The sequence below is a fragment of the Helianthus annuus genome, chromosome 17 (genome assembly GCF_002127325.2).
Source record: "Helianthus annuus cultivar XRQ/B chromosome 17, HanXRQr2.0-SUNRISE, whole genome shotgun sequence".
Taxonomy (NCBI): domain Eukaryota; kingdom Viridiplantae; phylum Streptophyta; class Magnoliopsida; order Asterales; family Asteraceae; genus Helianthus; species Helianthus annuus.
The window spans coordinates 99021865-99046634 of NC_035449.2; the positions used below are offsets into that span (position 1 = coordinate 99021865).

Here is a 24770-nt window from a genome sequence, read left to right on the forward strand (position 1 = left end):
AACCCACTCTTGTTGTTGATGGGGATTGTGTGCTCAAATGTATTCGATCATTTCCTAAAGGGACATCATGCGGTAGAGACGGGATGCAGGCCCAACACCTGTTAGATGCTATTGGTGGCGAGGGCTCGGTGACTTCTACAGGTTTGCTTACGAGCATTACTGAAGTTGTTAACTTATGGCTTGGGGGATCCTGCCCTATGGTGCTTGCTGAGTTTGTTGCCTCGGCCCCCCTCACCCCCTTATTGAAACCTGACAAAGGAATTCGGCCTATTGCTGTGGGGGGTATTTGGCGTAGGTTGGTTTCCAAGGTGGCGATGAAGAAGGTCGGGAAAGAAATGGCCCAATACTTAGGTGACTATCAGTTTGGGGTGGGGATGCCAAATGGGGCAGAGGCGGTACTTCACAGTGTAAACAGGTTTCTCAACTCGTTTCATGCAGATGGTTCCTTAGCCTTGCTTACTGTGGATTTCTCCAATGCTTTTAACACGGTCGACCGCACAGCCTTTCTCCAAGAGGTTCATCAGCATTGCCCGTCAATCTATCGGTGGGTCCAATTTCTTTATGCTCAGCCTGCTAGGTTGTATGTTGGTAACGAGTGTATTGGGGCTACTACCGGAGTTCAACAAGGAGATCCTTTGGGGCCCCTTCTCTTTGCCCTCGCCTTACACCCCCTTATTCTCCGAGTTCAGAACCGCTGTAAACTCCCGTTTCATGCTTGGTATTTGGATGATGGGACGATTATCGGCAATGCCTCTGAGGTTGCTAAGGCCTTAGACATCATCAACGAGGAGGGGCCATCTCTAGGGCTTTATCTCAATATTAAGAAAACTGAGGTTTATTGGCCGACATGCGACGGCCAGAAAGTTCAGGACGGGCTTTTCCCGAGAGGGATCGGTAGACCGGAGAAGGGGGTTAAGCTCCTTGGTGGAGTTGTTAGTCGGGATCCTAGCTTTATTGGAGAGTTGGCAGGGCGGCGGGCCTCGGGGGCGGTTGACCTTATGAAACTCTTACCCTGCCTGAGGGATCCCCAATGTGAACTCCTCCTGCTAAGGTCGTGCATGGGTGTTGCTAAGTTGCTTTTTGGGCTGCGGACTTGTCAACCCCATTTGATGGAGGATGCGGTATCTCGGTTCGATGATGGCCTTAGAAAGGCTATAGAAGACATAGTAGTGGGTGGCGGCCCCTTCTTTGGTGACCTCCAGTGGCGTCTAGCATCTTTGCCAATGCGTCTAGGTGGTTTGGGCCTTTTCTCAGCCCGAGATGTTGGGGCTTATGCCTTTGTGGCGTCTAGAGCTCAGTCTTGGGAACTACAGGATCATATCCTTCGAAACGGTGGGGTCGTCGGGCTTGACCCAGACTATCAACAAGCGCTCGAACGCTTAAATGTCTCTCTCCCAGACTTGGATATTGGCGGTTTCTCTAACAAGGACACCGCCCCCTCGAAGCCGCAAAAAACTTTGGCGAATGCACTTTTCAGCAAAATCGCTCAAAGCCTGGGAGAAGCTTTTGATTTGTCACCCCGCCAGAAGGCGGTGTTTGAGTGTCTGAAGGGTCCCCATGCTCAGGAATTTTTGACTGTTATCCCGATTGAGGGGTTAGGACAATGCATGTCGGCAGTAGAATATAGAACCATTCTCAAGTACCGGCTAATGATCCCTATGTACCCAGAAGATGAATCCTGCCCGATATGTCGTAAAGCTTGTATGGATAAATATGGGGAGCACGCAGTTCACTGTAAAGAGCTCCCTGGGTTTAAATATCGGCATGACTGGGTGCGAGATGTTTTGGGGGACATCTTAAGAAGAGCTGGGATTTCTGCTAAGAAAGAGGCCCCTGTGAATTTCCTCACGGACCCTATGAAAGGGAGATCTACTCTGCGACCAGCGGATCTGCTCGTCTTTGGCTGGGCTGGGGGGATACATGCTTGTGTAGACCTCACGGGGGTTTCCCCTTTGGTTGGTTTAAGGGAAAACGGGTTTGTAGCTGGACTAGCAGCAAGAAAGGCAGAAGCAAAGAAAGTGGATAAGTACGCTAAAGCTTGCGCAGAGAACCAACATGTTTTTATCCCTTTTGCCTTTGATACTTTTGGCTCCCTAGCGCCAGAAGCCATCAACTTCTTGACGAGGGTTCAACGGGTTATCCACAGCAACTGTTCGACCCCAAGGGGGCAGGGGTTTGTGTTCGGGAGGTTGGGGTTTGCAATTCAGAAAGGGTTGGCGGCGCAACTTGTTGCCCGTCTACCTTCTGTTTTGATGTAACTTAACAAGTTTTCTGGTTATATCAAAAGGATAATTCAAAAAAAATATATATATATATCAAAAGAACTAACATTACTATATATTATTACTACTATATATTAATTACTACTTTACTACTATATATTAATAAACGAATTGAAATGAATACTAATTTTAATATTATAATAATATATAGTTTTTTTAATACTTTTATTATTTGAATATTATAATAATAGTTATTTTCTTTACTTTTTAACTTTAATTAATATCAGGGGTTGGGATAAGCTTGGTTTCAATCGGTATCGAACCAGTACTGTTATCAAAAATATCAGGACGGTCCTGTTCGGTGTCAGTATATGAAGGTAAAAACCGGCACTAATACAGAAAACACCAAAAGTTGGTGCCGAATTGATACTGGAAATCTTTTGGTTCGGGAAATTCAGTGCTGCTACCCAGTACCGTTTGCTCATCCCTGATCACGGTTACCGTACAAACAACGGTATCGTACAACTTTTTTTTGTTGATTTTCTTCAACTTTTATTTTTTTTCTTTTTTTAATTTCATGGATAGGGATGACCTCGATGTCAACCGATACAGAATCGGTACTGATACCGACAATACCGGTTACGGTACCGGTATATGAAGGTAAAAAACGGTAGTGAACCGGTACCAGGAACGCCAAAAGTCGGTACCGAATTGGTATTTAAGATCTTTCAGTTCGGCAAATTTGATACCCGTACCCAGAATAATGTGCTCATCTCTGACCACGGGTTTCATACGAACAACATCGTTACTATACAACTTTTTTTGTTGATTTTCTTTTGGTTATCTTTTAGTGTTTTTTTCTACATTTTTTTTATTCTTGTCGGCAGTTCCGTACGCAATACGCTCGTAGTGATTTCAAAACACATGTAAACACAGACTAAATAACAAAAGAAATTCGTCGCAACGCGGCGAACTTCTTTAAACCTAGTTTCATTAAATAAAACAACATTACAATAATTAAAAAAAACATTACAATAAAATTAAAACATTCTAAAATTTAATAATTAAAGTCCATATTTTTGTTCGATAAACACCCTACGCTTTAGAGCCAATTCCAACGTTTTTCTGGTTAGGTGGTCGAACGGTTTCGAGTAATTCTCCATTTGTCTCTCCTTCGTAAGCTCGACCATTTCTCGGCTCTCTTGTATACGTTGAGCCTCGAGGTTGCGTATGTCTTGAAGGTGTTGGTTCGTCTCGGCAAACTCCTCTATCAAGTCAGACCCCCCCCCCCCCCGACGATGACTCTGGTTGCCTCACTTTTACGCCCCTTCTTCTACTAGTGGTCGTCATACCTTCCCTTCCGGCTCCTCCGCCACGTCCTCCCCTGAAAAAACGGATTAAAATCATTTAAGTCGATGTTTCAAGTGTTAGACGTTGGTGTTTCGGGATCAGTGGAAGAGGAGGTTTTGGATTTCTTTGAAGACCTTCTATTTCTCGACTTGTCGGAAGAAGTTCCTCCCAAATGAAGGACATGGGCTCACTTTGAGCTATTACGAAGAAGCCTTCAAACCTTTAAGTACAGGATGTGCTCTCGTTCTGCTTGATATTCTATGACAGTCGCCGAAATTATATCCTCATCGCTCTTGCCGTTTTTCCAAGCATTTCTAAGACGTTGATAAACCTTGAATCCTTGTGCCTTTAGAGTTCATATCGCTCCCCTTACCCAATATGGAATCATTTGTCCGACAACCCTCTTCTTTGCCAATGAGCCCAAAAAAGAGTTCTCGGATTCGTTTCCAAAACAAAATTCTATTTTGATTGTTGGCTACAAGAAAAAATATGAAAACATTAGTACAATAGTTAACATTAAAAGTATAAATATAAAATAAAAAAAAGTCTATAAAAAACCTTACCAATTTAGGTATCCTCCGATATGTCGAGCCAAGTCCGGGCTAACGCATACTCCTCGTCTAGCGTCCACGCTAGCATGGTTTTTGCTTTTGACCCGCTGTTGTTTCTTTCTTTTTATGTGACACCCATTTTCCTAGTTGGGTTGTCTCTGGTTGTGTCTCCGGGACATAGTCGGGCTCGCCTTGTGACGACTCGTAACCTCTCGTGTTGAAGTTCATATTAAAACCAAATCGATATTGGTCTCATGAGACGGGTTGGTTCAAGAGGTTAATGAAACCGGTTTGGTTGTCTAAAAAGTCGGTAAACCCGTTTTCATAGGCGGTTGGGCGGGTGGGAACCAGAACAAAGGGTTGGTTTGGAACGTGGCTTTGGTTCGGGTCTCGCTCCAAGCTTGGACGAGGGAGAATGAAACACGGGTTGTATGGTTGCATTTTTTTAAGAGTGAAAGCTTATTTTTTTAGATATAAGAGATTGAAGAGAATGAGAAGTGGGATAGTGGTATAAAATATAAATGGTTTGGTGTATAGGTTTGAAAAAGCTTAAATTAAATAATTAAATGCTGTTGACCGTTGAACGGGCAAAAAGCAAAACATATTCAAAATTGTTCTCTTTATACACATAGCGAGCTCGGAAAAAACCAACCCATAGTGCCGAGGGAGGAGGTGTTCCCGGCACTATGGAGCGCCATCAACAACATAACGGGTTGATAACAAACCACTACACAAGCTCTTGTACAGTTTGTCTTCAACTCATTCGATGAGTAAGTTATTTAAATAGTATTTGTTTTAACAGTTTGATCCAAAGCTAAATGCTAACTTTACAAGATTTGTAAAAAAAATTAGTTGTTAGACCACTATTATAATTTGTAAGAAATTAGTACATTTTACATACAATTAACGAAAAGTTTTTAAAATAAAAAAAAACTAGCAAAACGAAGAAGGAATTTGCAATTTAAAGACTTTTGAAAAGTTACTATTGAAAGGGTCGGAGCTACAATATAAGTAGCCTATGTTGATCAGTTATGTTTAAACTGAAAAACATGTAAATAATATCTGATACAGCAGAGAGGCCAACAGAGAATCCAGACACAGATGCAGCTATGGAGTTCGACATGATAGTCAGCTTGATCTGGTTCCCCTTTAGGATGTATGTTCTTGATGGTAGTACCGAGTTCTTTAGGGTTGAAGAACTCGTAGTAATGGAGAGAGAGAGGTGGGGCGATTTTGAGTGTGACGTTATGAATGTCTAACTCTAATCACTCTCTAGTAATCTCCTTATATACACCCAAGGGGAAACCCAAATAGTTAATAAGGGTAATTTGGCCCATCAACAATTACCAACTAATTATATTATATGTTTTAATATATTTTAATCCATATTATATTTTAACCTCTCTCCAGCCCAGTTGGTCCCATGTGGTTGGGCTTGTGTCTTCCTTTGGGAGGTCACAGGTTCGAAACCCGGCTGTGGCATTTCGGGAGGAGGACGTCCCAATGATGGATCGTTCCTACCGAGGCATGGTGCGGTCCTGAGGGCAACCCGGTTTTACCCAGCTGTTACTCCAGCGAGTCTCTCGTGTGGGGGCAGTATGGTTTCCGGGCGAAGGTCAACTTGCGCAACGGCCAGGGCCCGATCGAACATCGCGTCCGGAAGAGCGGGGCTGACGGGGGAATGTCATCGACATGAACCCGGTGACCAATAGGTCCTGTACATAGAAGGTCACCCTTCAAAAAAAACATATAAATAAAATGTTTAATCTTACATTCTCCCACTTAGCCGAATAATCATTTATCATGAGCATTAGATATGTCTGATCAGAAGTTAATACTCATTTTAGCTTTAAACCAAGAAACGTAGCAAGGAAATACAACCGGTGAATCATCATTCGACTCAGGACCCCCATTAATCATAATACAACCTCAATTTAAAACCTAACAGTTATAATCAAAATATTCAAGCAAGCCCTTTAATGTTTGATTTGTATGTATATTTATATTTGTCTATATGCCATTATACCGGTAGAACATATGTTAGAGACATACAAAACCAAACAGATGAGAAAAATTAATAGATAATCATTCATAGTACGATATGCAGTTGTACATAGTCATTAATAAACCCGTCATTATTATAAGCGCTTACATAATAGTTATGGGTGATAGACTTTTAGTTATAGGACCCTTAAGCATATCATGAATGCATTTGATACAAATATTTAGTTTCCTCAATTCGTCCATAAACGAATAATTAATTTCGTATCGAAATTTAATGCAACACCTTTCGAACTGTTACTGTTCAAGGAGACATGGTAGCTGACTTTATCACAATAAGTCTTCAATATAATTTATATGGACTTAAAAACTTATGAGTTCACTGATAAATTTCCAACAACTTTTAGTGACTATTGCTTTGTGATCAGCAATATATTATGTCGTTATAACTTAGGTTGTTGTTATTAGTTTATCATGACTCCTCCATGAGATAGGTTGTGTCTGCTGACATAAGGATATACCCGAAATTACAATTATCTATTTGTTTATTTGCATATTTTTGGTGGTTTTCACTTTTTCCATGCACAACCCCATAGAATCGGACTGGGGGGACATGTGAAGGAATGACCCGGCCCGGTCATTCCAGGTCGAATATAAACCATCGAATAAGTGGCAATAAATAAATACAAAGGATATCTCCATTGAAATCTGCGTATGAAATAATCTTTGACAAAATAAGAGATGTCGCCTAACCGACTTCCCGACCTAAGGGGAAACCCTAAGTTTGCCCATATGTATAAATAGAGATATCGACATGAAGGTAAGACATATTTTTCTCTCTCATTACATTCTCTTTTGCTCCCACAAATGAATTCTTATTCTCACGCCGAAGGGTAGTTACAGGCATAACCCCATTCCTGTAACGAGTCCTAACGGCGTTCTGTTTTGCAGATCAGAGATCGGGTCACTCTTCATTGGAACAACCAGCTAAGGAACGTATTTCAGGTGACGTTCTTACAATACCCATATAAACTACTATTTAAAAAGGTGTTTAGATTGGGAGCCAGGGGTTGCAAGGGAAGATGTGTTCCCAACCTAGAACACCGACCCACCAGTCCTGATATTATTACCACTTATTTTATTAATGATACGTAAATTTGGACGTAATAAATACAATATTTTAATAAATATATCATAAATACAATAATATATTTATTACAAAAATTTTAGATGATATTGTTATATAAAACAAAGTACAATAATTATTCTTCAAAATACGATACATTAAAATAATAAAAGGTCGCCCATTAATTACTATTTAGCACTTTGATCAGGAGATGGTTGTTGAGCCGAGGATGCTTGTGTTAACATCATGGCTGAGGCATGAGTCATGGTCTGATACTGTGATGGCAATGGTGCAGCCACTGATTGGTGTTGTGAATAATACACCGGGTCTTGGGTTGGGTGGACATACTCATACCCGTACTTTCCACCATCATTGGATGGTGTAGGAGGATGGTGAGAAACATTCATGTATTGTTGAAATTGATTGTTTGGAACTGGAATCATGTTGATTGGGTTGACTGATTTGGTGGGGTAAAGTGGTGGTGTGGTGGCTGATGATGTTTCGGTGGCGTTGGACTGTACCTGCATACCGTATGGGTGGTTTTATGTCACCGGAAGAAAGTAAAGTGGGTATTGTTGATTGTCCATTTGTGGTGGTGGCGCGTACACTTGATAGTAAGACGAGACCGGTTGTGGTTGTTGGTTTGTTGTGTGGTGTTGGATAAAATGCGGTCGAGGTTGATAGAATTGTTGCTGTTTTTGTTGCTCTTGGTTATGTGATGTGTAAGAGGAGTCTGAAATTTGTTGGATTGGGGTTTGGTAGTTGATACTGGACATGACAGATGTGCTTGGGTAGATTTGGGTGGTTGCCGGTGGAGTTAGGGTGTCTATATTTGATTGAGCATTTGGATCTTGAGTGAATGTGTTCTTTTGTTGACAATTTGCCGAAGCAATGCTGCTGCTATCACTACGAAAATAAAAAAATAAAAAAATGATCAATAAATTTGGGTGATGCTATCGATACGTTGTTGTATGAAAATGCGGAAATGATCGTCCAAACTGTATAACTTCATGACATCATACGATCCATGTGATTTGTAAGTCTAACATGCCATAGGGCCCTCATGACCATTTTCTCGCTAACATATTGCCCATATAACCATACGATCTTCATGACACGTCAGTTATGTCTGGACAATGTTTTAGTGAGAAGGTTGGCTCGCGCTAAGTCCAGGGCGGCGAACGAACACGGCCCACTCTCGCTGAGGCCAAAACTTTTGTACGTTATTATATAGTTTATATATAAGTTTTTTAAAACAAAGGCTCATTATTAAATTTAAAACCCAATATAGTAAACAAAAGTCTATTTAGTATTGTACATTTGGAATCTATGTTGAAAGTGCGTCCTCGCGGGGCTTGCTGCTACGGTTGCTCTTGGTTCAACTGAGGGCATTGGGGACGGAGATGAGTGGTATCACCACACTTGTAGCAGGATTGAGCGTTGTTTGGTGGTTTGGGATTCTGGGGAGCTTGCTGAACTTGGTTGGTCTGGCGACAGTAAGGAGCAGTGTGACCATAGCAGTTGCAGGAGGTACAGTTGCGACATGCTGAGTTGGCAGGGTGATGATAGTGACAGGTGTCGCATTTGGGATGAACCCCAGTGTACGACTTCTTGGTGTTATAAGGAGAAGCAGGGTTTGGAGTTGTAGCAGGCACAATCGCATTGCAGCCAGAATTTCGGGACTTTCGTTTCTTATTCTTGCCACCACTTGATTGCTGGGTGATCTGGTTAGCTGGTTTTGAGGGGGCAGGTGTGCCAAACTGTTGATCACGAACACGGTTGTTGTTTAGACTTGCTGCGAAACGGTAAACTTCTTCGATGGAGTCTAGCTGAGTTGCTTCAATGGAATCACGCATGGCAGAGTGTAACCCATGAATGTACTTGGTGACCATGCGCTTAGGAGTAGACACCAAATGAGGCACAATTATGCTGAGCTGCTTGAAACAGGTAGTATAGGCCAGATTGTCATCACCTACTTGTTTCAGATGCCAGAACTCATCCTCAAGCTTTTGTTGCTCATGAGGAGGGCAGAATTCAAGCATCATCAGTTCTCGAACCTTGGCCCACGGTAAAGCATAGGCTTCATCATTGGAGCGGATGTTTCTCTCATTGGTCCACCATTCCAAAGCTCGGCCTTGGAAAACACCAGTAGCAATCCTAGTCTTAAGATGCTCAGGGCACTCGTTGTTGATGAAAGTAACTTCAATGTTGTCGAACCACTCCAACATTGCAGTCACCCCATCACTGCCCGTGAAAGGCTTAGGGTTGTAGGAGACAAAGTGCTTGTAGTTGAAGCTCACAAGCTTAAGTTGGACCGCTTTCGAGTCAACAGAGGAGGGAGGAGTGTTTGATCCCTGGATTTTAGTGACAATCTCAGGAACAATGCGTGCAATCTGGTCAGCCATAAAAGACATCATCTTCTTCTAGGTGTTGTCCTTAGACCTTTTGTTGGAAAGACGACTAGATGACATCTAGAGATTCAAACAGAGAATAGATGAGACTCGATCATAACTTCTTTGATAAATTAATTTGTATCACAGAGTATACCTCATAGCACACAAATGTTTAAAATAGTATCACATAACATAACAAGTTTTCTCATTGTATCACATACAATAACGAAAGCATCATAAATTTAATTTGTTCACGAGAGATTATTATTGTTTTAGATTGCGAGGATACGTGCAAAGTGTGTAACGATTTTGAAACGAGCGAAGTAATAAGTATAAAACCACATAATAATCGAGATAACATAAAAGAGAGGCTCATAAAACATAGGATTGTCTCAGGTAGAGAAACGTCGACTATTCCAAAGTGAATCGAGGTCCTTTTTCGATTTAAAGAAACGTGCTTTGGCCTAATAGACAAATATTGATGAGTATTTGTCCTTCCAGTTACTACACGTCCTTAGTCGATTGGGAACATTCGAAACTTTGGTGAGATTGAAAATCGCAGAGTGGGACTAGTTATCAAGATGCGAGTTTCACCTCTAACTTGGTAACATCGTTGTCACACCCCAATCGATGGCGGAATCATCGGGGCATGGCACTGAGCGAAACAGATTGTCCAGAAGTTTCTACAACAACTATCATTACCATTCAGTTTAAATAATACGTCCCATACCGTATCCCAAACAGTAAAACAAATTATTACAGAATACAACTAGTTGAATAATCTGTTCCGACAACTCAGATTCAAATATAAATATAAATATTGTTTGTTTGTTTCTAAAGACCCCTAGCTCGACCGCTACAGACAACTATTTGTTGGGGGGGGGGGCTCTAGAGCTTTATTCTAGCCTCACTTCCCTAGCAAATAAGCATCCTAATTGCCTGCCACATACGTTAAAATAAAGTCAATACATAAAATGTAAAGGTGAGCACACAAGTTTGATAATAGCATATAGAGTTCGAAATAGTTTACGCATAACCAGCACGTACACAGAGGAAAACGAAGCATGTTAATTATCGACATGGATCTATCGATACCAATGACTGCGGGTTAACTGTCCGAGACAGTTCGCAATACATGATTACCACCGTAATCCATGCAAGTAATTGTCCTTAACAACCCCCGTGTGAACGGGTGCTGAGTCCAAACTATAGTACTACGTCGTTAAGGCAGGTAGACAGCATTCCACGTGTAAACATAACAACAAGCATTCATTTAGTCACGTAATACATGCAGAACGGTTAGCGTTTAAGTAATTGAGTAGTGTGTTTGATTGTGATTTTAGATAAGTAACGTATGTAACACCCAAAAGTGCTAAAGCAAAAAGGGTTCGAGTATACTCACAGCGATTGATTGATAGATTGAAGGGAGCGCTTGAGAGTAGGGTTAGCCTGAATAGTTCGATAGCATAATGATGAGTAACGCGTAAAATGGGAACAAGTGATGATGGGTCGAACAGCCTGGTCGATCGAACTGTAGGTTCGATCGAACGGGTTGTTCGTTCAGTTGGACAGTCCGTTCGGACAGCCTGTTCGATCGGCCGGTAGGCTCGATCAGTTGGACTGTTCGAGTGGATTGTTTCTTCCTTTGAGTAGGACGTGTTTGTGTTTGATGGCTTGTCCTTTTGAAGTTTTCGTTGTAGTATTTGAGAACACTGAAGTGTCCTTGCCTTTCAGGTCGATCAATCGAACAGCCTGTTCGATCGGCCGGCTTAACCGATCGGTTAGGAACTTCAGAAGTAAGTCCTCAGCAGGATGTCACCTGATCGGACAACATGTTCGATCGGGTGGCACTCCAATACATCGAACGAGTTGAAAATCGATTAAGTGTTGAAGCATAGTATCTCATGATCTGATGAGTAGTGTTATCAAACAGCTCGTTCGATCGAACATCACCTCGTTCAATACTCTACTTCATGAAACTGTCAAAGTGTGGGGCCACTTGCTAGCCGATCGGCTGGCCTGGTCGATCGGCTGACATGTCCGATCGGTTGGGCTGTTCGTTCGAACAGCCTGTTCGATCGGTCAGCATCCTGACCTGGTCGGCCTGTTCGTCTAACACTTAGCTGTTCTAATGGTTTAACGTTATATCGAGGTATTTTGGCAACGAGCTGAACCATGGCACCTTCGTTCTTACTTGTTTCCCTTGCTCGGACAGGAATCACCCAAATCCGGCCGGTGAACGGTTCAGAACGGTAGTTTAACGTTTAACCCGAAATCGGTGAACCTCGTAGATAGAATCCGAATCTTGAACCACACAACCATTAGAATGATTAGTGAGTTGGCTCAAGCTCCGTTTCTACCGGTTTGAAGGCATTGAGTGTAAAAGAGTTGGAAGAAAGTTGGAAATCGTTCTTTCAATCCTTCACACCATGTAAATGTTCAGATCTGTGATAGATCTTAGTTTGTTTATGTGGAAATCGGCTAGATCCAAGTGATTCTTGGTGGATTGAGGCCAAAACATGAAGTTCTTGAAGAACACCATGATGACATCATCCTAGAATACTTAGATCTTGATGATTTCACGGTTAGAAATCAAGATTTGAAAGATAGAAAGGTGTAGGAGTGTGTATTGATCAAGAAAGTACAAGATTTAGGATGAAATCTTACCGGGATTGAGAGAAATCTGAGAAATGGTGAGGAACACGAGCTGGTTGGTCAGAGGGTTTCCAAAAGTGGCAAGAATGATAATGACAGGCCTATTTATAGGCTTCCAAGAGGGGAAAGAGCTGGCTGATCGGCCAGGCATCCCGATCGGACAGCCTGCTCAATCGGACAGTCCGTCCGATCGGCTGGGCTGTTCGATCGGCTAGGAGCCTGATCAATCCATAGCCTGCTTTGAGCGTTCGGTGCGACGACTTTTGATATTTCGATTGAAGACGATATGAATACGACGGAGTTTCCTATTCAAATTACTTTTAATCCCAACCACTATATCTATATACAAGCATCTATATTTCACACTATCTTTTCGCTACCATTCATCATAATTCGATTTCGATTGAGTTTCGAGTTTCGACTCGATTGATCACCACACATAACATAAAGTAAACACGCACAGGTAACACGTAAGGCACACACACACATAATATCACACCAAATTCGCATTATTCGAGTTTCGAGTTTGATTGGTGATTCGATTAGCTTGATTATTGATTGATTAACTTTATTGCATTGTTACTTCCTACTATTCACAGTCGTAAAGCGTTTCGCGTCGTTAAACATTCGATTGCTTCAATTCCTTTGATAAACAACACTTACTCCACATAATACAAACAATAAAACATAAAATAGACTAATTACAGTCAAAGAAGTCAAACTTGTCTTGGACTTTGACTTTGACTTTGACATTCGAAACACGGGGTGTTACAGCCTCCCCTTATTTAGGGAATTTCGTCCCGAAATTAGGCTCGAAGCTGCACAGCACCGTGAATGATTTTACCAATTTCTCGCTTCAGATCTTCATTTAAACAACTGCGGGTACTTAGCCTTCATGTCGCTTTCGAGTTCCCAAGTAAACTCCGCGCCTCGTTTGCCTTCCCATCGGACTTTCACGATAGGGATGCGCGAGCGTCTGAGTTGCTTGGTTTGGCGATCCATGATTTCGACAGGCTTTTCCACGAAATGCAGCGTTTCGTTGACTTGAAGGTCATCGAGAGGTACAATTAGATCATGATCACCTAGGCATTTTCGGAGGTTTGACACATGGAAAGTCGGGTGGACGTTACTAAGTTCCTCCGGTAGTTCGAGTCTGTAGGCGACTTTGCCGATCCTTTCCAGAATCTTGAAAGGTCCAACATATCGAGGCGCTAGTTTCCCTTTCTTGCCGAATTTGACCACACCCTTCCAAGGTGATACCTTTAGGAGTACGTACTCGCCAACGTCAAATTCAAGGGGTTTGCGTCTTCTATCGGCGTAACTTTTTTGTCTATCCCTGGCTTTCAACAAGTTGTCTCGAATCTGGAGGATTTTGTCAGTCATTTCTTGTAGTAACTCGGGACCAGTTAATTGCAAATGACCGATCTCGTGCCACACAATAGGCGAACGACATCTTCTTCCATATAAGGCCTCGAATGGTGCCATTTGTATGCTGGCATGATAGCTGTTGTTGTACGAGAATTCGACTAATGGCAGGTATTTGTTCCAACTACCACCGAAGTCTATGACACACGCGTGGAGCATGTCTTCAAGAATACGGATCATTCTTTCAGTCTGTCCATCGGTTTGAGGATGGAATGCGGTACTCAGGTTAAGCATCGTACCAAGAGCTGCTTGAAACGTTTCCCACAATCGTGAAGTAAACCGAGCATCACGGTCTGAAATGATGTCACGAGGCGTGCCATGATTACAAATGATCTCGCCGGTGTAGATTCGGGCTAGTCGTTCTACCTTGTAGTCTTCCCGTATTGGTAAAAAGTGGGCTGATTTGGTCAGACGATCAACTATAACCCAAATGCTGTCGTGACCTGATGGCGTGGGCGGAAGTTTGGTTATGAAATCCATAGCTATACTCTCCCACTTCCATATGGGGATTGGAGGTTGTTCGAGTAAGCCAGAAGGTCGTTGATGTTCAGCCTTAACTCTAGCGCAAGTTAGGCAACTTCCAACTTAAAGAGCAATATCCCGTTTCATGCCCGGCCACCAGTACTTGTAGCGAAGGTCCTGGTACATTTTATCGGCACCGGGATGAATAGAATATCGGGATTTGTGGGCTTCGTCCATTATTATCTTTCGCAAATCGGTTCGCTTAGGGATCCAAATTCGGTCCAGATAATAGAAGATCTCATTTGCTTTGCTTACCAGCTGAGCTCCATCGTGATAAATCCTCTCTTTCTTCAAAGTGCGTTCGTTAAAACAAGCATGCTGGGCTTCGCGGATGAGGGTTTCGAGATCATGTTGGGCTTGGGTATTGCGAATACTGAGCAAATAACTCCGTCTGCTGAGCGCGTCGGCAACAACATTTGCTTTGCCTGGGTGATAACGAATCTCACAGTTGTAATCGTTAAGTAGTTCTACCCATCGACATTGACGCATGTTAAGTTCTTTTTGGTTGAAGATGTGTTGTAAACTCCTGTGATCGGTGAAGATCGTACACTTGGTACCATACAGGTAGTGTCGCCATATCTTCAATGCAAAAAACAACTACGCCTAGCTCGAGATCATGGGTTGTATAGTTCTTTTCGTGGATTTTGAGCTGACGAGATGCGTAAGATATAACCTTGTCCCGTTGCATGAGAACACAGCCAAGACCAAGGTTGGAAGCATCACAATAGAACAATAGACAATGAAATCGTTGTTTCCGTCAGGCAACGTGAGAATAGGAGCATTGCAAAGCATATGCTTGAGGGTTTGAAAAGCAGACTCTTGTTTGGTTCCCCAAACAAAAGGCTTGTCTTTATGAGTAAGGGCGGTAAGCGGCACAACGATTTTAGAGAATCCTTCGATAAATCGCCGGTAATAGCCCGCTAGTCCGAGAAAAGAATGAACTTCGGACGGGTTCTTAGGCATAATCCAGCTCTTAACTGCTTCAATCTTCGCGTGATCAACATGGATACCTTGACTATTAACGATGTGACCCAGAAACTGAACCTCCTCCAGCCAGAATTCACACTTGGAGAACTTGCCGTAGAGTTGATTCCCCTGGAGTAGCTCGAGAACCAGACGTAGATGTTGCGCATGTTCTGCTTTCGACTTGGAATAGATCAAGACATCGTCGATGAACACGATGACGAAATGGTCTAGAAATGGCTTACACACGCGATTCATCAGATCCATGAAAACCGCGGGTGCGTTAGTTAAACCAAAAGGCATAACAACGAATTCATAGTGGCCTTATCGAGTTTGAAAAGCGGTTTTGGGGATATCTTCCTCTTGAATGCGCAATTGATGATAGCCTGAACGTAGATCGATCTGCGAGAAACACTTAGCACCTTGCAGCTGATCAAATAAGTCATCAATTTGAGGTAGAGGGTAATGGTTCTTGATGGTTAGCTTATTCAATTCCCGATAACCGATGCACATCCTGAACGACCCATCCTTCTTTTTAACGAAAAGGACTGGTGCGCCCTAGGGAGAGGTGCGCGGGCGAATAAAGCCTTTTTCGAGTAATTCCTGAAGTTGGTTTGAAAGTTCCCGCATTTCGGTTGGCGCGACTCGATAAGGGGCTTTGGCTACGGGATTAGCTCCAGGAATAAGGTCGATACGAAAGTCGATATCACGACTTAGCGGTAGTCCGGGAAGATCATCAGGGAACACCTGAGGAAATTCACGAACCACTGGAACGTCTTTGACTTCGGCCTTCCTTTTCTTTTCCTTCTCCGCTACTACAATGTTGGCAAAGAAAGCTCTATATTACTTGCGGAGATACTTGCTAGCTTGGATGCATGACATGAGTTTGAGACCTTTCGAAGCTGTTTCACCGTATACACATAACAGATCACCATTCGCGAGCGAGAATCGAATCATTTTATCAAAACACACAACTTCAGCATGGTTTTCGCGAAGGAAGTCCATGCCTACTATGACATCGAAGCTTCCGAGTTGCATAGGAATAAGGTCAATTGGTAAGATGTGATTGTTGAGCTCGAGGGTACAATCACGGAGAATAGAATTAAAGGCGACAGTTCTTCCAGTAGCGACTTCGACTGACGAGGGGAGATAAGAGCGCTAACGACTAAGGAGCTTCTCGAATTCAAACGACACAAAGCAGTTATCGGCTCCAGTATCAAACAAACACGATGCATAAATACCATTCACAAGGAACGTACCATTAACCACGTTGTTGTCAGCCTGGGCTTGACGGGCGTTGATTTTGAAAGTTCTGGCACGGGCTGCTTGTTGCTGCTGCTGTTAGGGTTCTTGTTTCACTACCCTGTTCAGGCACATGTTTGCAAAGTGGTTAGGATCACCACATGCAAAGCAGACTCGAGTATTGACCACGGGCGCTGAAGCTGCGGGTTGGCCTTGAGGGGCCGGGAGTAGAGCTTGATGAGCGGCGACAGGAGCTGCGGTGTTTCGGGGACCGTAGCGACAGTTCGCAGTGAAATGACCATAGAGGTTGCAGTGAGTGCAGAAACGACAGGCGATTCCCACCGGATGATGATATGAGCATGTCGGGCAGAGCACTGTGCCTTTCCTACATCGTTGCCACGAAGAGGAGGTAAAATAATCAAACTTAACAATACCCCAAGTCTCAAGGGCGGTGCGTTAACCCTATAGCGCTATATTTGTCAAGGTGGCTAAACATAAGATTCAATGTTCACATAACACATAAAATTCACAAGTATCACAAGTATCATGTTTTCATGTTTAACAACGGATAAAGTATGTTAGAAACAAGTTTCAAGTGTCGTGCATTTATATAGAATACATGTTGCATCCCAAAGTGTTTAAACCAAAAGGGGATCGAGTATACTCACAGTGGGTGCTTAAATTCTAAGTACAGTCTGGTTGGATCGAAGGGAGCGCGGGATCAGCCTGCGTGCGGGAACAAAGCAAAAGTCTTCTAAGTATTGACGCGGTTGGAAACAGTGTGTCGAATGGTGCAAAAATCAAGCTAAGTGTTCAACAGGTGATCCGAACGGATGGTCATCTTGACCGATGGTCATCCGGGCTGATGACCATTCGAACGGATGGGTTCCATCTGAACGGATGGTCATCCGAACGGATGGCCATTCGCACAGTGGGTGTTTGCGAACTGTTCAAATTTTCTCTGTTTTGATCAAAGTGTCCTACTAAAAGTAAGCAATAAGTGTTATCATAAGCAGATCATCTGGTCGGATGGTCATCCGATCGGAAGGCCATTCGGATAGATGGTCGGTGTTTGATATTTCGTAAAATTTTCTAAGTAATAGTTTTGAGTTAATAGAGACAGCGCGACGACGTGTCAAACAACGAAAACATACCAAATCCAGTTCATTCGGTCGGATGGGTACCACCCCATCGGATAGACGAGCTGTTCTTGGTGAAATTTCATGTTTGACCCGTTAATCGGTCCATTTCTCCGGTGGAAATCAGTTTTCAAGCCGACTCTTGACTAAGGAACGAGTCAAGAGCCTAATTGAGTCCCGATTCCATCCATATTTGCGTAAAACAGAGGAGAAGCTTAGAAATAAGTTGTAAAGCGTGAAAGTTCATCAAATCTGAGTCGAAAACATATGAAAATCCTCTAGATTTTGTATAAAAATGTGAAAATCCTTTAGATCTGGAACCAATCTTGGTTAAATGGAGCTCCACAACAGTTTGCATAAGCAACCGAGTGGAAACCACCTTCAAGAGATCCAAATCAGTTGGGTTACGAGGAAAAGTTAAAGTGTTTGTGTGATTTTGATGAAGAAAATGGAGTAGAAGTGAATAAAGATGAAGATTAGAGGAGATTTGAGGTAAAAAGCTTACAATTTGGCCTTGGATTGCGTCTGGAAGCTTGGGAGCGAAAGGTCCGAGTGAAAGGTGAAAATGAAGGTTAAGTGCTCTATTTATAGGTGATAGTGATAGGCTCAGTCAAATGGTCGCGATCAGATGAGTTAAGGCGGTGGAGAGTGGCATGTGTCGGATGGCGTCCGGTCGAATGGCCATCCGGTCGGATGGTCATCCGGGCGGATGGTCATCCGATCGGATGTCCATTCAGACAGCCGGTTCGCGTTTGTTAGTTTTCCAACCTTGGTTCATTTTGCGAGCGAGATTAAGCGTTGCGTTGCGTATTATTGTGAATAACCTTTACTTATAGTATCATTACGTTTTAGGCTTTCAAAAGCATAAATAACAAGAATAGTTTTGTGTTTCGAATTCTTGTTAAGCTAGTTTCTCGTTCGGTAAGTATCAAAGCATAATAAAGAGTCAAGAATCTAGGATAAGTACATCGTTCACATATAATAAGCATCACATAGAGTAAAAGTTTCACATAGTTTAACACAATTAAGATTTAAACAGTCTCATTTCCATTATGATCGGTCATCTTGAGTGTATAAGCATAACAGGATAGGAAATACGATAAGACTTGCTAGGATAATAAGAATATCGAAAAGCAGGGCGTTACAACTAACACGTGTGCATTGTTTAATTTTAATAGATAATAACCGGGGGAATCACTAGGAAGCCCATAGAAATAGTTAAGTCTACAAATGTGAGTACATCTAATTTTTGTAAATCTTTTTATAAAAACCTAAAATGTTTTCAATTATACTTAACAGTGATTGAGTCTTTGTAATTCTACAATTGCTGCCAGTATTATGGGGTTTGTATACCGTACGATAACCTTCACAATTGGGCACGGTGTGATATGACCATAGTCACAGATCCGTCGAGTGACACGTACTGAACGAGTAATTGTGTAGATATAAACATTGTAATCGCCCTCAATACTGTAAAGTTATAAAATTGTTTTGATTAAACTGGGATGTACTCGCGCAGCATTTCTTGCTGATAAAACCTTTTTAAAACGCGTTTCAGGTAACTTAGTGTGAAGCCAATAGAAGCCAGCTGGAGAGCACTGAAGGCTTAGAAAAGTGGCTATAAAAGTTACCTAAATAAAAAGGAGACTTTGTTTTCAGTAATTCGGGTTTATCCCTATAAATTATATTGTAAATAAAACATGGATTTTACCCCACTTGTTTATTATAAAATATGGTGTTTTAAACTCTCATAAATATTTCCTAACTACGGTCCTGATGAAAGTTTTCCGCTGCATATTTAATAAACACCGATACCATCTGACTGGTTCGCGGCTTCCGCTCCCAGGGTGGGGTCGGAGGCTGCGACACGACCCACCAGTCCTGATGTTATTACCACTTATTTTATTAATGATACGTAAATTTAGACGATATCATAACTGAATAATAAATACAATATTTTTATAAATAAATCATAAATATAATATATATTTATTACAAAAATTTTAGATGATATTGTTATATAAAACAAAGTACAATAATTATTCTTCAAAATAAAAACAATACATTAAAATAATAAAAGGTCGCCTATTAATTACTATTTAGCACTTTGATCAGGAGATGGTTGTTGAGCCGAGGATGCTTGTGTTAACAGCATGGCTGAGGCAGGAGTCATGGTCTGATACTGTGATGGCAATGGTGCAGCCACTGATTGGTGTTGTGAATAATACACCGGGTCTTGGGTTGGGTGGACATACTCATACCCGTACTTTCCACCACCATTGGATGGTGTAGGAGGATGGTGAGAAACATTCATGTATTGTTGAAATTGATTGTTTGGAATTGGAATCATGCTTGGAGCCGTTGTCCCATACATATCGGGTTTGCTTATTGGGTTAACTGATTTGGTGGGGTAAAGTGGTGGTGTGGTGGCTGATGATGTTTCGGTGGCGTTGGATTGTACCTGCATACCGTATGGGTGGTTTTGTGCCACCGGAAGAAAGTAGAGTGGGTATTGTTGATTGTCCATTTGTGGTGGTGGCGCGTAGACTTGATAGTAAGACGAGACCGGTTGTGGTTGTTGGTTTGTTGTATGGTGCTGGATAAAATGCGGTCGAGGTTGATAGAATTGTTGTTGTTTTTGTTGCTCTTGGTTATGTGATATGTCAGAGGAGTCTGAGATTTGTTGGATTGGGGTTTGGTAGTTGATAGTGGACATGACAGATGTGCTTGGGTAGATTTGGGTGGTTGCCGGTGGAGTTAGGGTGTCTCTATTTGATTGGGCATTTGGATCTTGAGTGAATGTGTTCTTTTGTTGACAATTTGCCGAGGCAATGCTGCTGCTATCACTGCGAAAATAAAATAATAAAAAAATGATCAATAAATTTGGGTGATGCTATCGATACGTTGTTGTATGAAAAGGCGGAAATGATCGTCCAAATTGTATAACTTCATGACATCATACGATCCATGTGATTTGTAAGTCTAACATGCCATAGGGCCCTCATGACCATTTTCTCGCTAACATGTTAACCATATAACCATACGATCTTCATGACACGTCAGTAATGTCTGAACAATGTTTTAGTGAGAAGGCTGTCTCGGGCTAAGTGCAGGGCGGTGAACGAACATGGCCCACTCTCACTGAGGCCAAAACTTTTTGTACGTTATTATATAGTTTATATATAATTTTTTTTTAACCAAAAACCCATTATTAAATTTAAAACCCAATATAGTAAATAAAAGTCTATTTAATATTGTCCATTTGGAATCTATTTAGTTTTAACTCATTTTTTTACAAATAAATTTATATTTAAAGGCTTATATATAGAATACGGATCTAATAGAAATGAGTCTTAATATACAAAATGGTCATTATATTAAAACAAAGGAAGCTTTTTTTTTTTTTGTTGAATTTCTTTTGACCATCAACTAAAATATAATGTTTAAGTGCAAAATGTAAAATAATAATAATAATAATAATAATAATAATAATAATAATAATAATAATTCATGATTTTATATTAGTAGATTAACTCTGTAATTTTGTAGAGTAATTATAATTATTATAGTAGAATAGAGTAGTTTATAATTACTTTATAATAATTACACAATTACTCTGTTAATATAAAAACATAATAAGATTTTGTGACTAAGTGAAAAAAATTATAAAAAATAAAATAAAACACTTTCTCTTCCATTTCTCACCTTTTAAGCGAACTAGGTTTTAAACCGCGCGCGCTTCACAACGCGCAAACACCTATGATAATTACCGTGTTCAAAATAAAACCATCATAATTAAGCAGGTACACATCAAAAACATGCTAATAAATTTGATGCACTACAACTTCATAACCATCATAATTAAGAAGGTAAACATCAATAACATGCTAATAGCTCTTAACTTCATATGAAAGATTCACAACAAAGTATATAAAGTATATAAATATAGCATGCATTTTATTATGACTTCATACGAAAGATTCACAGCAAAGACAATATAACAATTCCAAGAAATATTGAACACCCTAAAGCCTTTTATTATGACCAACCAATCTGATCTCTCTTCGAAATACATGCATGGATTGTCTTGAAGCTGGTAAATAACAAAAAGGCAACATGATCAAGACATACATACATGTATAAACACATAGTGATCATCAACAGCGCCCGTCAGCGGAAACGTGCTACAAAATAAGGCGTTGCGCCAGTTTTTTTACATGTACAATGGCCTGTTACTTCACTTCCAGGGGCGGACTTATATGTGGCTTAAGGTGGGCGGGCGCACCCCCGGGAAAAAAAAAATTTAGTGCTATTTTCCGTTGAAAATCCCGTTCGCACCCCTTGGATTTTTTCGTCCGCACCCCTTGAATTTTTTTATCCGCACCCCTTGGAATTTTTCGTCCACACACCTTAGGTAAAAAATGTTTTCGATTTATATTTTAAATTTTTTTAGTAAACTCTAATTAAAAAAACTACCTAAAATATATAAACTTATACTACCCAACTTAACCCAAATACCCAATACCTTAACCCACTATTTCATTAAACATAACTAGCCCACTAATTACTAGCCCATTAACCAAACTCAACCTAAGTTCAATCTATAATAATTAAAATAAGCCCAATAGTCCCTTAGAATTCCTCCCGTCCCCCTCTCTTGGGTCGTCTCTTACCAGCGATCATCGAACACAACAGCAACCACAACAGCACGTCATCAGCAGCCGCGGACCACCGCCGTCCGACACCAAAGGGCAATTTGTTTGTGATAGGAACCATGAGTAGGGACGTTATGGCGCAATTTCTTTTGTTTTATATGACCCGACCCGAACCGACCCGATACGAACCGATTTTTTTACTTATATAACTAGGGGCCTAAAATTTTTAAAAATATTTCGCACCCCCATGGAAAAATTCCTGGGTCCGCCACTGTTCACTTCGTATATTCAGTAGGTAAGATGATACAAAATAAACTAAAATTTTCTATAACATGTTGACCCAATTTTTTCCGTGGAAACCAAACCCAAAACGGAGGCCACTATTCTACAAAAACAACAACACTTGTACGCTATATAAAACTGACACGTAAAATAAAATAAAAAATTGGGAAAAAATAGGTTAACCTTGGGGTCGAACCCGGCCAGTACCAACAAAACCTGGAACGTAACCACTCCAGCAAAACGTCATAGGTGAACTCGAATAACCTGAAAACATTACGAAAGAAGGGAAACAGGAAAAACCGAATCAAAACTTTCCACGTAGATCATAACACTGTTCATTTGCCTTCCATTTTTAACATATGAGTTAGTTTCCAAAACTTTCATTTATAGCAACAAATTTTATACAACAAATGCTAATTTCTCTAATTACATCTTTTCTTTTACAACATGTAGACTTTTAAAATCAATACAAGTCGCCAAACAGAGTCTTTATTTTAAAGGTTACCTTAACTCTGACTTATAATGAACATTAAAATTCAGGTCATTGTGGCAATCAGACCTGTTTCATTCGACCATGTTATCCGGACATCCATCTATTGGAGCTGATTACGGTGGTCCATATCCATATGCCCACACCACCAAATAAACACCATCAGACCGCGTCTTCACCCACGCAAAAGAAAGGTCAAAAACATAAATCATGTTATAGCAAATTACATGTATCAACAAATAAATGAGTTTTTAAGCATTTCATATTTTATAAGCCAAATAAATATCCTGTTTTCCATCTTCAAAGTTGATATGATGGTTAGGCATTTCATACTTTTATAAGCCAAATAAATATCCTGTTTTCCATCTTCTATCGGAGATATGGCACTGGTGGCGGTGGCGGTGAGTTTCTGTCGGAGATATGGCAGTGGTGGCGGTGGCAGTGACAATCACCTAGGCTTTTTTGTCAAGTTTGTTGGTGAAATACCGAAGCTAACCCTTTCTACTGTTCAAAGGCTTGGGTTATTAATATATAGGAGAATTTAAAATCCATTTATTTGTACAGGAAGGAAGGAAACAATATTTTTATAATAGGATACTATCTATCCCAGTTATTTAAAGTTATCTGGAAGGAATATAGGATTTACCTTGCTATGGAATCCGGTGAGTGTAAAGTGTAGGCAGCACCATGCTTGGAATCCGGCGAAGCCAAACTGTAGTGATCATGGCCAAACTTCCTTTGCACAGGCTGTAACGGCAACGGCGGCTTCCTCATCCCACCACCCTGATCAGATCTCTCATCATCGGAAACGGCCACAGCCGCCCAACCACCTACCGGCGGAGGATGAGGAAACTGCTCGTCCAGTCCCGCCATCTGATTCATGTGATCCACCTTCACCTTAATTGGCGGCAAATTCGACATTGAAGGAGACGAAGAAGTCGATCCAAACGAAGACGTGGTCTCCACCACCGGCGGCCGTTGCATCTCAGTTTCCTCTTGGTCTTTGGGTTCTAACAAGTTGTCAATAGGGGCAGAATCCGACAAGCCTCTAGGAAGCAATCCGGCGCCGTTTAATGCATCAACAAACCATGTTTCTGATTTAGCATCATCGAGTAAGGATCCCATAGAGGCTGCGGTTTGGGGTTTGTTTAAGAAGAGGAATAAGCGCAATCGCAATGGTTTGGATGAGGGGTTGGATGCATTCAGTCGATCATACTCTTCCACCATGTTGTCAAGATCCTCATCCGTGGTGACGGACACGAGTGAGTCAAGATCTTCACTTGGGAGCTGGTACTTGAGGCTGAACTGGCGGCCGTTGAGGAGGGTGGTGGAGAGGCGTGAGCAGAGATCGGCGAGTGAGGTGTGGCGGTCGGCCACCACAATGCGGGTTTCGCCGCCCATGTAGCAGAGGGATTTGTCGTGCGGACGGGGTATAATGTGGCCGCCGAAGCTGCACATCATGCGGAGTTTGGGTGGTGGTAGAGTAGTGTCAGCGTCCCATTGGCGGCAGGTGGGGGAGGAGGATTCCACGGAGTCTTGGTGGTGGTGGTGGAGATCCATTAATTTGGGGTTTGAGGTACGTTCCGTTGGGGTGTTGCTTTAAGGTGAGGTGAGGTGAGCTGGGGTGTGCATGTATGTAAGATGAGAGCGAGCTCGAGATTGGGAATGTAATAAATAAATTCTAAAATAGACCAAGTGGTTGCTCAATTGTGTGATTGTCACTTTCTTCTTTTTACCCCTTGAAGCATAAGATC

General features: G+C 41.6%; 2 protein-coding genes across 3 annotated transcripts; both read right to left on the reverse strand.

Annotated features, from left to right (window-relative positions):
* Positions 1 to 8611: 8611 nt before the first annotated feature.
* Positions 8612 to 9655, reverse strand: LOC110924792. The gene has a single exon (XM_022168784.1). It carries the CDS (start codon positions 9653 to 9655, stop codon positions 8612 to 8614), a length of 1044 nt encoding a protein of 347 aa, XP_022024476.1.
* Positions 9656 to 19677: 10022 nt separating this feature from the next.
* On the reverse strand, positions 19678 to 24667 carry LOC110923430 (leucine-rich repeat extensin-like protein 2). Of its 2 annotated transcripts, XM_035986870.1 has the most exons (3): positions 23663 to 24667; positions 22710 to 22790; positions 21425 to 21682 (listed from the first exon to the last, which is right to left on the reverse strand). In XM_035986870.1, the coding sequence occupies exons 1-3, from the start codon at positions 24574 to 24576 to the stop codon at positions 21628 to 21630; spliced, it is 1050 nt and encodes a 349-aa protein (XP_035842763.1). In that variant the 5' UTR covers positions 24577 to 24667; the 3' UTR covers positions 21425 to 21627. The 2 variants fall into 2 exon arrangements, with proteins under 2 accessions (XP_022023214.1, XP_035842763.1); XM_022167522.2 differs by lacking the exons at positions 21425 to 21682; positions 22710 to 22790 and adding an exon at positions 19678 to 20435.
* Between the last annotated feature and the right edge of the window lie 103 nt (positions 24668 to 24770).

Coding starts and splice junctions, on each gene's coding strand:
- LOC110923430 (XM_022167522.2), bottom strand. CDS start 24,576: ATGGATCTCCACCACCACCACCAAGACTCCGTGGAATCCTCCTCCCCC. Junction 20,436..23,662: donor TCACCGGATTCCATAGCAAG/GTAAATCCTATA, acceptor TTATTTTCGCAG/TGATAGCAGCAGCATTGCCT.
- LOC110924792 (XM_022168784.1), bottom strand. CDS start 9,655: ATGGCTGACCAGATTGCACGCATTGTTCCTGAGATTGTCACTAAAATC.